At 58.7% G+C, this 12,781-nt stretch overlaps 2 protein-coding genes across 2 annotated transcripts in view; one reads left to right on the top strand and one right to left on the bottom strand.

Moving 5' to 3' along the window:
- The window catches only part of SKAP1 (src kinase associated phosphoprotein 1), a 92,016-nt gene extending 89,230 nt beyond the window's left edge, over positions 1 to 2,786 (top strand). The window contains exon 12 of the mRNA XM_053965273.1: positions 2,653 to 2,786. Coding sequence (XP_053821248.1) covers positions 2,653 to 2,751 — 99 coding nt within the window. The 3' untranslated portion in view covers positions 2,752 to 2,786. The remainder of the gene's footprint in view (positions 1 to 2,652) is intronic.
- Positions 2,787 to 5,008: 2,222 nt separating this feature from the next.
- Positions 5,009 to 12,488, bottom strand: SNX11 (sorting nexin 11). Its single transcript, XM_053965300.1, has 7 exons — positions 12,099 to 12,488; positions 11,844 to 11,892; positions 10,542 to 10,676; positions 8,426 to 8,526; positions 8,240 to 8,338; positions 6,633 to 6,827; positions 5,009 to 5,930 (listed from the first exon to the last, which is right to left on the bottom strand). The coding sequence occupies exons 2-7, from the start codon at positions 11,862 to 11,864 to the stop codon at positions 5,552 to 5,554; spliced, it is 930 nt and encodes a 309-aa protein (XP_053821275.1). The 5' UTR covers positions 11,865 to 11,892; positions 12,099 to 12,488; the 3' UTR covers positions 5,009 to 5,551.
- Positions 12,489 to 12,781: the final 293 nt, after the last annotated feature.

The raw sequence follows: 12,781 nt of genomic DNA on the forward strand, positions 1-12,781 counted from the left end.
CGGTGTCACCCCGCTGTCACCCCGCTGTCACCCTGGTGTCACCCCGCTGTCACCCCGGTGTCACCGCGGCGTCACCCCGCTGTCACCCTGGTGTCACCCCGCTGTCACCCTGGTGTCACCCCGGTGTCACCCCACTGTCACCCCGGTGTCACCCCGGTGTCACCCGGCTGTCACCCTGGTGTCACCGCGGTGTCACCCCGCTGTCACCCTGCTGTCACCACGGTGTCACCCTGGTGTCACCCCGGTGTCACCCCGCTGTCACCCTGGTGTCACCCCGGTGTCACCCCGCTGTCACCGCGCTGTCACCGCGGTGTCACCCCGCTGTCACCACGCTGTCACCCCGCTGTCACCCCGCTGTCACCCTGGTGTCACCCCGATGTCACCCCGCTGTCACCCCAGTGTCACCCCGGTGTCACCCCGGTGTCACCCCACTGTCACCCCAGTGTCACCACGCTGTCACCCCACTGTCACCCCGGTGTCCCCCCATTGTCACCCTGGTGTCACCCCGCTGTCACCCCGGTGTCACCCCGCTGTCACCGTGGTGTCACCCCGGGGTCCCTCGGTGGCGGGGCTGTGGTTGGGTGTTTTTGTGGGGAGTCGTTGATTGGATAAGTCTTGGATCTTTGGGACGTGTGGATTCGGATGGGTTGGGATGGGATAAGGAGACACCAACGGGATGGGACAGATCCCGGTGGGGTGGGACAAGTGGATCCTGGTGGGGTGGGACTTGGAGACCCCAACGGGATGGGACTGGTGGATCCTGCTGGGATGGGACATGGAGACCCCAAAGGGATTGGACAGATCCTGGTGGGATGAGACATGGAGACCCCAACAGGATGGGACTGATCCTGTTGGGATGGGATGGATCCTGGTAGGATGGGACATGGAGACCCCAACGGGATGGGACAGATCCTGTTGGGATGGGACATGGAGATCCTGGTGGGATGGGATTCCCAGTTTGGGGATTCCTGGGATGGGGAGAACAGAGTTGGGGTGATCCCAAATCCAGTTCCCAGCTTCGAAAGGGAATCAGATTCCCAACTCCCTGCTTCCTGCTGATTCCTGGAAACGGGGAGATGGAGTCGGGGTGACCCCAAATCCAATTCCCAGTGACCCCAAATCCATTCCCAGCCTTGAAAAGACGCCACATTCCCAATTTCCCGACTCCTGCCGATTCCTGGGAATGGGGAGATGGAGTCAGGGTGACCCCAAGTCCAATTCCCAGTGACCCCAAATCCAATTCCCAGTGACCCCAAATCCATTCCCAGCCTTGAAAAGACGCCAGATTCCCAATTTCCCGACTCCTGCCGATTCCTGGGAATGGGGAGGACGCTGCTCTGCTTCCCAGTTGTTCCCAGTGCTCCCAGTGCCCCCCTCACCACCCCCGGGATCCCTTTTCCCACCCATCCTCTCCTTTCCAGTCCTTCCCATAAAATCCCCGAAACCCCCTCCCCGCCCAGCGCGGCAGAGCCCTCATTAAGCCCTAATTAACCAAACTCCAACAAAACCCCTTCCTCCTCCTCCTCCTCCTCCTCCTCCCGCTCCCCAAAACCCCGGAATTCCAGCGGGCCGGGAAGGAGCGGAGCAGAGTTCAGGCGGCTCCGCCGTGCCAGGGCTCGGCGTTAATGATTTAATAAAAATTAGCATAATTAACGAACATCTGCACGAGGCGGCGCGGGGCAATTTGGCAGCGCCAGCCGAGGCGCGAGCGCGGCTGCCGCGGGATTTTAATGCGCTTTTAATTCTTCCGGCGCCGCGCGGGGGGAAAAATTCCAGCTGGGCTGGAGAGAGTTCGGGGCTCTGCCCCGGCCCCGGGATTTAGGGAAAATCCCGGGATTTAGGCCCAGCTTTATCCCCGGATCCGGCAGAGAAGGAATCGGGATTGGTTTAAAATCTGGGGACTGGGGATTGCGGAATGGCGCGGCCTGCGGGGTTTTAGGGATAAATTTGGGTTTCAGGGATAAATTTGGGTTTCAGGGATAAATTCGGATTTTGGGGATTAATTTGGGGTTTTTTTTTCCCGTGCTTTTGGATGCTGGAAAATCCCGGGATTTAGCCCCAGGTTTATCCTGAGATTTATCCCGAGATTTAGCACAGAAGGATTCAAATTGGTTTAAAATTGGTTTAAAATTGGAATCGGTTTAAAATTGGGATGGGGGATTGTGGGATGGCCCGGCCTGTGGGGTTTTAGGGATAAATTCGGGTTTTAGGGATACATTTGGATTTTAGGGATAAATCTGGGGCAATAATAAACATTTTTTCCTTCTCTTGGCCCAAATCCTGACCCAGAGGATTTGGAGTATTTCTGTGGGATTTGGGGTATTTCTGTGGGATTTGGGGTATTTTTGTGGTATTTGGGTTATTTTTGCTGGATTTGGGTTTTTTTGTGGGATTTGGAGTATTTTTTGTAGGATTTGGGGTATTTCTGTGGGATTTTGAGTATTTTTTGTGGAATTTGGGTTCGTTGTCAGATTATGGGTATTTTTGTGGGATTCGGGGTATTTTTGGTGGGATTCGGGGTATTTTTGGTGGGATTTGGAGTACTTTTTGTAGGATTTGGAGTATTTTTTGTAGGATTTGGGGTATTTCTGTGGGATTTGGGGGATTTCTGAGCCCCAGAGGAAGGGCCTGACCCCAATCCCGGCCCCACAGGAGTACCCCGGGTACGGTTGGTGGGTCGGGGAGCTCGGCCGGGAAATCGGGATCGTCCCAAGGGAATTCCTGGCGCCCGCCTTCGACCTGGAGCAGTGACCAGGACAGGGACAGGTGAGGGGTGCGGGTCAGGTGTGGGATTTGGGGTCTGGGGCATGGGGTTTGGGGTTTGGGGTCAGGTTTTGGGTTTGGGATTTGAGATTTGGGATGTGGGGTTTGGGATCTGGGGTCATGTTTGGGGGCTGGGGTTTGGGGTTTGAGATTTGGGGTTTGGGGTCAGGTTTTGGGTTTGGGATTTGAGATTTGGGATGTGGGATTTGGGGTCATGTTTGGGGGCTGGGGTTTGGGTTTGAGATTTGGGGTTTGGGGTCAGGTTTGGGATTTGGGGTCAGGTTTTGTGTTTGGGGGTTTGGGATGCGGGATTTGGGGTGCGGGGTGTGGGTTTGGAGTTTGGGATTTGGGGTTTGGGCTGCGGGGTTTCGGATTTGGGATTTGGGGTCCTGGATCCATCCCCGGTGTCTGCGGTGTCCTCGTCTCCATCCCCCATTTTCCCTGGAGCAGGCGGGACCGGGAATGGCAGCGCGGGGACAACGCCAGCCCGGCCCGCGGCATTCCCTGGATCCCAAATCCCACAGATCCCACAGATCCCACAAATCCCACAGATCCCTCAGATCCCATGGGATTCATGCAGCGGAGCCACGTGCGGAGGACCCAGCGCTGGCACCGAGCAGATTTATCCCAAAAATCCCATTCCATGGGGAAACTGAGGCACGCATCCAGCTTTTCCCAAAAATCCCAAATCCCCTGGAGATCTCCTGCTCTCATTATCCTGCTTTTGCTGGGCCAATCCCAAATTCCCCGGAGATCCCAAATCCAGATGTTCCCTATCCCAGATCCAGGTGTTCCCTATCCCAGATCCAGATGTTGTCCTTCAATAAATCCCTTTTTCCTCTCCAAGTTTGGCTGCTCTGGGAATGGTTGGGAATGGTCAGAAAAAACTGGGAATGTTTGGGAATGACCAGGAATGGTTGGGAATGGCTGGGAATGATCGGGAATGATTTGGAATGACCGGGAATGGCTGGGAATGGTCGGGAATGGTTGGGAATGATTGGAAATGGCTGGGAATGGCCAGAAATTATCGGGAATGATCGAGAATGGTCGGGAATGATCAGGAATGATCAGGAATGGTCAGGGACGGTCGGGAATGGTTGGAAATGGTCGGGAATGATCTGGAATGATCTGGAATTATCAGGAATTGTCAGGAATGGTCGGGAATGGTTGGAAATGGTCGGGAATGGCTGGGAATGATCAGGAATGGTCGGGAATGGTCGGGAATGGTTGGGAATGGTTGGGAATGATCTGGAATGGCCAGGAATGATAGGGAATGATCAGGAATGGTCAGGAATGGTCGGGAATGGTTGGAAATGGTTGGGAATGATCTGGAATGGCCAGGAATGATAGGGAATGATCTGGAATGGCCGGGAATGGTCGGGAATGGTTGGAAATGGTTGGAAATGGTTGGGAATGATCTGGAATGGCCAGGAATGATAGGGAATGATCAGGAATGGTCAGGAATGGTCGGGAATGGTTGGAAATGGTCGGGAATGGCTGGGAATGGTCAAAAAGGGAATGGCCCCTTTGCCGTGAGGGGGAATCCAGCGCAGCCTCCTCCTGCTTTTCCCGCTGCTCCCGGTCTCCCTCCCCTCCCACACGTGGCTGCGGGGCCATAGACAGTGGTAGGGCCCTGCCAGCCCCAGTCCCTCTGGAATTCCCAAACTGGAATTCCCTCTGGAATTCCCAAACTGGGCACAGATCCCTCTGGAATTCAGCTCCAATCCCTCTGGAGTGGATCCCTGGGCACAGAGCGGATCCACGGGCTGGGATCGGATCCACGGATTCAGCGCAGATCCCTGGGCACGGAGTGGATCCAAGGATTCAGAACGGATCCCTGGATTCGGGGCAGATCCCTGGATTCCAAGCAGATCCATCGATTCTGAGTGGATCCCTGGATTTGGAGCAGATCCATAGAATCTGGGCGGATCCCTGAATTCAGATCGGATCCCGGGCACATCTGTGCCGTGGCAGCGATGTGCTGATGAATATTAATGAATCTCATGAATACTCATGAGAGGCTCAGCCAATCACAGCCACGCTCGGGGCCCTGAACTCCTCCTGCCATTCCCGCTGCGCCTCCAAGGCATTCCCAACATTCCCGGGCCTTCCCTGGAGCCAAAACCTCCCCAAAACCCGCCCCGAGCCCTGGCTGGGGGGGAAGAATTCCCAAATTCCCGAAATTCCCGGCGCTTCTCCCACCCCCGAGCCCGGCAGAACCCAGAAAATCTCCTCCACTTCCCTCTGAACTTTATTAATTTTATTTTTATTTATTTTTACCTTTATTTCCTGCCCACACCAAGTGCTGAGGGAGGGGAAGACACCAAAACCACCCCAGCTGCTCCTGCTTTTCCAGAAATCCCTGGAATTCCAGCGGGAATGGGACACAAACTCCAGCCCCATCCCTCCCTTTGCCCGGCGGGAAGCTCGGTTCCGATTGTCACAGTTTGGGAATTCCAGAGGGATCTGAGCCCAGTTTGGGAATTCCAGGGGGATTTGAGCCCAGTTTAGGGATTTGAGCACAGTTTGGGGATTCCAGAGGGATTTGAGCAGGAGCAGAGTGAGGAAAACACTGCTGGGAATATCAGGGAATATCAGGAATGTGCTGGGAAAGAGCTCGGCCACGGCTGGGGCCGCATTCCCAGTGCTCCCAGTCCAACCAGTTCAACCATCCCAGTGGCTCCGCGCTGATCCCTCTCCCAGCGAGGGCTGCGGGGCCTGGGGGTGTCCAGAGGGGTCACTCAGTGTCCAGCTGGGAATTCCGGGAATCCCAGGCTCTCCTTAGGGGTCACTCCATGTCCGGCCGGACATCCCGGGGCTCCTCTAGCTTGTCCAGAGGGGTCAGTCCATGTCCAGCTGGACACTCTGGGCTGTCCAGAGGGGTCACTCCGTGTCCGGCCGGACTCTCTGGGATGTCCAGAGGGGTCACTCTGTGTCCGGCCGGACACTCTGGGCTGTCCAGAGGGGTCACTCGGTGTCCGGCCGGACTCTCTGGGATGTCCAGAGGGGTCACTCGGTGTCCGGCCGGACTCTCTGGGATGTCCAGAGGGGTCACTCGGTGTCCGGCCGGACTCTCCGGGCTCTCCGGCCGTGCCTCGGCCGTGCCGAAGTCACTCCAGTAGGGGAAGCTCTCCAGGAAGCCCTGGGCGCTCCCCGGGCCGGCACAGCTGGAAAAGAGCAGGAAAAGGGAATTATCCAGGGAATGCCGGGATTTCCTGGGCACAGCCCCGCCCGGGCAGCTCCATCCCAGCTGCAAAAGGGGGATGTTCCCACCCCAGGGACATTCCAGCCCCCTGGCCTGGGCTCCTCTGCCCCAGGATCCACAGGGAGGAGCTGGGAATGTCCTGGGAGGAGCTGGGAATGCCATGGGATCCACAGGGAGGAGTTGGGAATGCCCCGGGATCCACAGGGAGGAGCTGGGAACGTCCTGGGAGGAGCTGGGAATGCCATGGGATCCACAGGGAGGAGCTGGGAATGTCCCAGGATCCACATTCCTGTCCCAGGCCGCTCCCCCTGTCCCGTGTCCGTTTCCCAGGGCACAATCCCAGCCCGGGATGCCCAGCCCGGAGCAGGTCCCTCCCCTGCAGGCCGGTTTGTCCCCTCACCTGGCAGCGGCCAGCCCCGCGCTGTCCCTGCACTGTCCCCAGGCTGTCCCCACACTGTCCCCTCACCTGGCAGCGGCCAGCCCCGCGCTGTCCCCGCGCTGTCCCCAGGCTGTCCCCACACTGTCCCCTCACCTGGCAGCGGCCAGCCCCGCGCTGTCCCTGTGCTGTCCCCACGCTGTCCCCAGGCTGTCCCCTCACCTGGCAGCGGCCAGCCCCGCGCTGTCCCCGCGCTGTGCCCAGGCTGTCCCCTTGCTGTCCCCTCACCTGGCAGCGGCCAGCCCCGCACTGTCCCCGCGCTGTGCCCAGGTGCCGCCGGCCATGGCGTAGTGCAGGATGGCCTCGGTGACGGAGTGCGGGCCCCGGCCCTGCACGCAGGCCTCGATGGCCGGCACGGGCAGCTGGCTCTGCAGGAACAGGTGCAGGCGGCTGTCGGAGAGCAGCACGGCGCTCTGCACCACCCTGGGGACACAGGACACGGGCACGTCACCCCTGCGGCACCTGCTGGCACCTCCCACCCTGCGGGGACACGGTCACCTGTGCTGTCCCACCCTGGGGACATGGACAGTCACCTCTGCTGTCACCTCCCACCCTGCGAGGACAGTGTCACCTCTGCTGTCACCTCTGCTGTCACCTCCCACCCTGCGGGGACAGTGCCACCTCTGCTGTCACCTCACACCCTGCAGGGACAGTGTCACCTCTGCTGTCACCTCCCACCCTGGGCAGACAGAGAGGAAGGACAGCAGGGACAGCAGGGGGACAGGAGTGGGACAGTAGGGGGACAGCAGGGACACAGCAGGGACACAGCAGGGACACAGCAGGGGGACAGGAGTGGGACAGCAGGGACACAGCAGGGACACAGCAGGGACAGCAGGGGGACAGCAGGGGGACAGCAGGGGGACAGCAGGGACAGCAGGGACACAGCAGGGACAGCAGGGACAGCAGGGGGACAGCAGGGACAGCAGGGACACAGCAGGGACAGCAGGGACAGCAGGGGGACAGGAGTGGGACAGCAGGGACACAGCAGGGACAGCAGGGACAGCAGGGGGACAGGAGTGGGACAGCAGGGACACAGCAGGGACACAGCAGGGACAGCAGGGGGACAGGAGTGGGACAGCAGGGACACAGCAGGGACACAGCAGGGACAGCAGGGGGACAGCAGGGGGACAGCAGGGGGACAGCAGGGACACAGCAGGGACACAGCAGGGACACAGCAGGGACAGCAGGGACGGTCAGCAGGGTCACCCAGCCCTCCCTGCTGCCACCTCCCGGCCACCCCTGGGCACTGAACCCTCCCCTCAGCCCTTCCAAAATCGCAACCCCCAAACCCCAAATATCCCAAATGCCAAATAATGCCAAACCCCAAATCCCAAACATCCCAGACCCCAAATCCCAAATATCCCAAATGCCCAATGTCTCAAATCTCAAATATCCCAAACCCCAGATCTCCCAAACATCCCAAACCCCAAACATCCCAAACCCCAAACTCCCAAATTCCAAATATCCCAGACCCCAAACAATCCCAAACCCCAAGCAATTCCAAATCCCAAACCCCAAATAAACATCCCAAACCCCAAACATCCCAAACATCCCAAATATCCCAAACAATCCCAAACCCCAAGCAATCCCAAATCCCAAACATCCCAAACCCCAAACAAACATCCCAAACCCCAAACATCCCAAATATCCCAAACAATCCCAAACCCCAAGCATCCCAAACCCCAAATATCCCAAACATCCCAAACCCCCCAAACATCCCAAATCTCCCAAACATCCCAAACCCCAAACATCCCAAACCCCAAACTCCCAAATTCCAAATATCCCAGACCCCAAACAATCCCAAACCCCAAACCATGCCCCAGCCCCGCTCCCACCTCTCCAGGAAGCGCTGCAGCCCCCGCCGCCGCCTCTCGATGAACTCATCCGTGCTTCCCACGAAAAACGCGGATTTTCCCGGCAGCTCCGGCACCGGCCTGGGAAAACGGGGGGAAAACTTTGGGACTTCGGGCCCCGGGTGACCCCAAATCCGGCAGCGGGGGCGGAGTGCCGGGAGCTCTTACACCAGGCCGGCGTTGCGCTGGAGCTGCCGCCGCAGCCACACGAACTCGCGGTAGCGGCGCCGCACGCACGAGGTCTTGGCGGTGAAGGCCTTGCTGTTGGTCTGGGAAAATCGCCGGAATGGGAGCGATCCCGGGGGGGATCCGGGGGGGGATCGCTGGGAGGGATCGCTGGGAATGACCCTGGGAGGGATCACTGGGAGGGATCCCGGGGAGATATCCCAGAAAGAGATCGCTGGGAATGACCCTGGGAGGGATCACTGGGAGGGATCTCTGGGAGGGATCCCAGGGGTGATCTGGGGAGGGATCACTGGGAGGGATCCCGGGGAGATATCCCAGAAAGGGATCGCTGGGAATGACCCTGGGAGGGATCCCAGGGGGGATCCGGGGAGGGATCACTGGGAATGGTTCCAGGGAGGGATCGCTGGGAGGGATCCGGGAAGGGATCACTGGGAATGACCCCGGGAGGGATCACTGGGAGGGATCCCGGGGAGATATCCCAGAAAGGGATCGCTGGGAATGACCCTGGGAGGGATCCCAGGGGGGATCCGGGGAGGGATCACTGGGAGGGATCGCTGGGAGGGATCCCGGGGAGATATCCCAGAAAGGGATCGCTGGGAATGACCCTGGGAGGGATCCCAGGGGGGATCCGGGGAGGGATCACTGGGAATGGTTCCAGGGAGGGATCGCTGGGAGGGATCCGGGAAGGGATCACTGGGAATGACCCCGGGAGGGATCACTGGGAGGGATCTCTGGGAGGGATCCCAGGGGTGATCTGGGGAGGGATCACTGGGAGGGATCACTGGGAATGATTCCAGGGAGGGATCGCTGGGAGAGATCCCGGGGAGATATCCCAGAAAGGGATCGCTGAGAATGACCCTGGGAGGGATCTCTGGGAGGGATCCGGGGAGGGATCACTGGAGGGATCGCTGGGAATTACCCTGGGAGGGATCCCAGGAGGGATCCGGGGAGGGACCACTGGGAATGATTCCAGGGAGGGATCGCTGGGAGGGATCCCGGGGGGGATCCGGGGAGGGATCCCGGGGGGGGATCACTGGGAGATATCCCAGAAAGGGATCGCTGGGAATGACCCTGGGAGGGATCACTGGGAGGGATCCAGGGAGGGATCACTGGGAGGGATTGCTGGGAATTACCCTGGGAGGGATTCCTGGGAATTACCCTGGGAGGGATCACTGGGAGAGATCTCTGGGAGGGATCCCAGGGGGGATCCGGGGAGGGATCACTGGGAATGATTCCCGGGAGGGATCGCTGGGAGGGATCCCGGGGAGATATCCCAGAAAGGGATCGCTGGGAATGACCCTGGGAGGGATCACTGGGAGAGATCCCTGGGAATGACCCCGGGAGGATCTGGGAAGGGATTGCTGGGAGGAATCACTGGGAGAGATCCCTGGGAATGACCCCAGGAGGGATCTCTGGGAGGGATCCGGGGAGGGATTGCAGGGAGGAATCGCTGGGAATGACCCTGGGAGGGATCCAGGGGGGGGATCTCTGGGAGGGATCTCTGGGAATTGAAGGTTGAGGGATCCAGGATGGGAATGATCCCTGGGATTGATCTCTGGGAATCATCCATGCAATTGAGGGCTGGATCTGAGGATCCAGGGTGGGAATTATCCCTGGGAATCATCCCTGGGATCGCGGGGCTGGATCTGCCTGGACAGAGCTCAGCGGCTGAGAGATCCAGGATGGGAATAATCCATGGGAATTATCCCTGGGCATTATCCATGGGATTGAGGGGCTGGCTCTCAGTCTCCGAGGGATCCAGCATGGGAATCATCCATGGGAATTATCCGTGGGATCGAGGGGCTGGCTCTCAGTGACTGAGGGATCCAGCATGGGAATTAACTGTGGGAATTCTCCACAGGAATTATCCCTGGGATCGGGGGGCTGGATCTGGCCTGGACAGGGGATCCAGGATGGGAATTCTCCACGGGAATTATCCCTGGGATGGAGGATCAGGATCTCCGTCCCCGCGGGATCCCCTCGATGCCGGGTCCGGGAGCCAGCCCAGGACAGGATCCCGAGGATCCCCCCCGTGGCTCGGGACAATCCCGCTCCAGAGCCTCTCCCAGGGCGCATCCCGGTCCCGTCCCCGGCTCACGTGCAGGAAGATCTTGTAATCCACGTAGGAATTCCAGGAGCCCTCGTTCTGCACGCGCGGATCCTGCACCCGCACCGTGGTCAGCTCCTGCGGGACACCGGGATCGGGGTCAGGGATCCACCCGGCCCTGCTTCCCTGGAACGGGATCAGGGATCCACCCGGCCCTGCTTCCCTGGAACAGGATCAGGGATCCACCCAGCCCTGCTTCCCTGGAACGGGATCAGGGATCAGGGATCCACCCGGCCCTGCTTCCCTGGAACAGGATCAGGGATCCACCCAGCCCTGCTTCCCTGGAACGGGATCAGGGATCAGGGATCCACCCAGCCCTGCTTCCCTGGAACGGGATCAGGGATCCACCCGGCCCTGCTTCCCTGCAACGGGATCAGGGATCCACCCAGCCCTGCTTCCCTGGAACGGGATCAGGGATCAGGGATCCACCCGGCCCTGCTTCCCTGGAATGGGATCGGGATCAGGGATCCACCCGGCCCTGCTTCCCTGGAATGGGATCAGGGATCCACCCGGCCCTGCTTCCCTGGAATGGGATCAGGGATCAGGGATCCACCCGGCCCTGCTTCCCTGGAATGGGATCAGGGATCCACCCGGCCCTGCTTCCCTGGAATGGGATCAGGGATCAGGGATCCACCCAGCCCTGCTTCCCTGGAATGGGATCAGGGATCAGGGATCCACCCAGCCCTGCTTCCCTGGAATGGGATCAGGGATCAGGGATCCACCCGGCCCTGCTGTCCTGGAATGGGATCAGGGATCCACCCGGCCCTGCTCTCCTGGAATGGGATCAGGGGCTCTGGCATCAGGAATCCACCCCATTCCTGCTTTTCCAGCTTCCTGGGAATGGGATTGAGGGCTCCAGATATTCCCACTCCCATTTTTCCAGACATTCCCATTCCCGCTTTTCCAGATATTCCCATCCCTGCATTTCCAGACATTTCCATTCCCACTTTTCCAGACATTCCCATTTTTCCAGACATTCCCATTCCCATTTTTCCAGACATTCCCATCCCTGCATTTCCAGACATTCCCAATCCCATTTTTCCAGAGATTCCCATTCCCACTTTTCCAGACATTCCCATTCCCACTTTTCCAGACATTCCCATTCCCATTTTTCCAGACATTCCCATTCCCATCCCTGCATTTCCAGACATTCCCATTCCCATTTTTCCAGACATTCCCATTCCCACTCCCAGCCGGCCCTGGATGCAGCCCCGCAGACTCCCGGGAATTCTCCACGGAGATGGAATTCCCAAGGATTCCGGAATTTGGGAATAAACCAGGACTGCTCCTCACTTCCTCTCGGTTCTCCAACATCCTAGAGCCAGAGCCCAGCGGGAAACATCTGGGAATAAAAATTAAAAAAGGGATCCTGAGAAATCCTTTCTGTGGGTTTTCCACGGATTCTGCATCCCCCAGAGTTCTGGGATACAGCAGTTTTTGGGAAGATGGGAAATCCCCAGAACTTGGGAAAAGCTTCAATTTAAGGATTCCCAGTTTGGGGTTGTTTTCCTCAAATTCGGGATTTTCCAAGGCTCTGCTGCCTCTCACCTGCCCGGGATTTAGGTGCAAGGAGAGAATTCCAGGGAAATTCCTCATTTCCAGGGAAATTCCTGCCAGGGAAAGCGCTCACTGTTATCTCGGGCTCCTTGTCTTTCATCCTGATCCACCCCTGAAAACCTTTCCCAACCCTCTGGAACAGCAGGAATCCTCACTCCCACCCATGGAAAACCGCCAGAGCCAGAAAAACGGGAATGAATCCCAGTTATTCCCGATTTTCCCTGTGGCCAGTGAACTCCTGAGGATGTTCATAAACCCCATTTATTCCCTATTTTCTTTGGACACACTAAAACATTGGAAGTGGGGTTTTTTTGGGTCTGTTTTTTTTTTTTTTTTTCGGGAATTCTTTTGCAGGCTCTTTTGCCTTCCAGGGAAGGAAAGGATTCCTCATCCCACCCCATTCCCCCTCCCGGGGATGCCCCGCACCACGACGAGCCCCCCCCCCCAAAACCCCGGGAAAAGCCGGGAAAACGGGAAGGAATCCCAATTATTCCTTTCCCACGCCGCCTGGAAAACACCGCGGGGGGAATTCCCGAGGCTGCTTCGCCTTTCCAGGGAAGGAGAAGATTCCTCGGGGCCGGGGCCGGGCCCAAGCCGAGCCCCGGGCCGGGAGAGGCCGCGGCCGGCGCCCGCAAGGAATCCCAAAAATCCAGGGAAAACCGGGAATGAATCCC

Source organism: Vidua chalybeata, chromosome 26 (assembly GCF_026979565.1).
Source record: "Vidua chalybeata isolate OUT-0048 chromosome 26, bVidCha1 merged haplotype, whole genome shotgun sequence".
Classification (NCBI taxonomy): domain Eukaryota; kingdom Metazoa; phylum Chordata; class Aves; order Passeriformes; family Viduidae; genus Vidua; species Vidua chalybeata.

Bases quoted from the DNA above. Each gene is read 5' to 3' on its own strand.
- SNX11 (XM_053965300.1), bottom strand. From the start codon at position 11,864: ATGTTGGAGAACCGAGAGGAA. The intron at 10,677-11,843 runs GTGAGGAGCAGT...ATCCCGTTCCAG, and splicing joins TGTTGGAGAACCGAGAGGAA to GGAAGCAGGGCCGGGTGGAT. The intron at 6,828-8,239 runs GTGGGAGCGGGG...CTGTGTCCCCAG, and splicing joins CTGCAGCGCTTCCTGGAGAG to GGTGGTGCAGAGCGCCGTGC.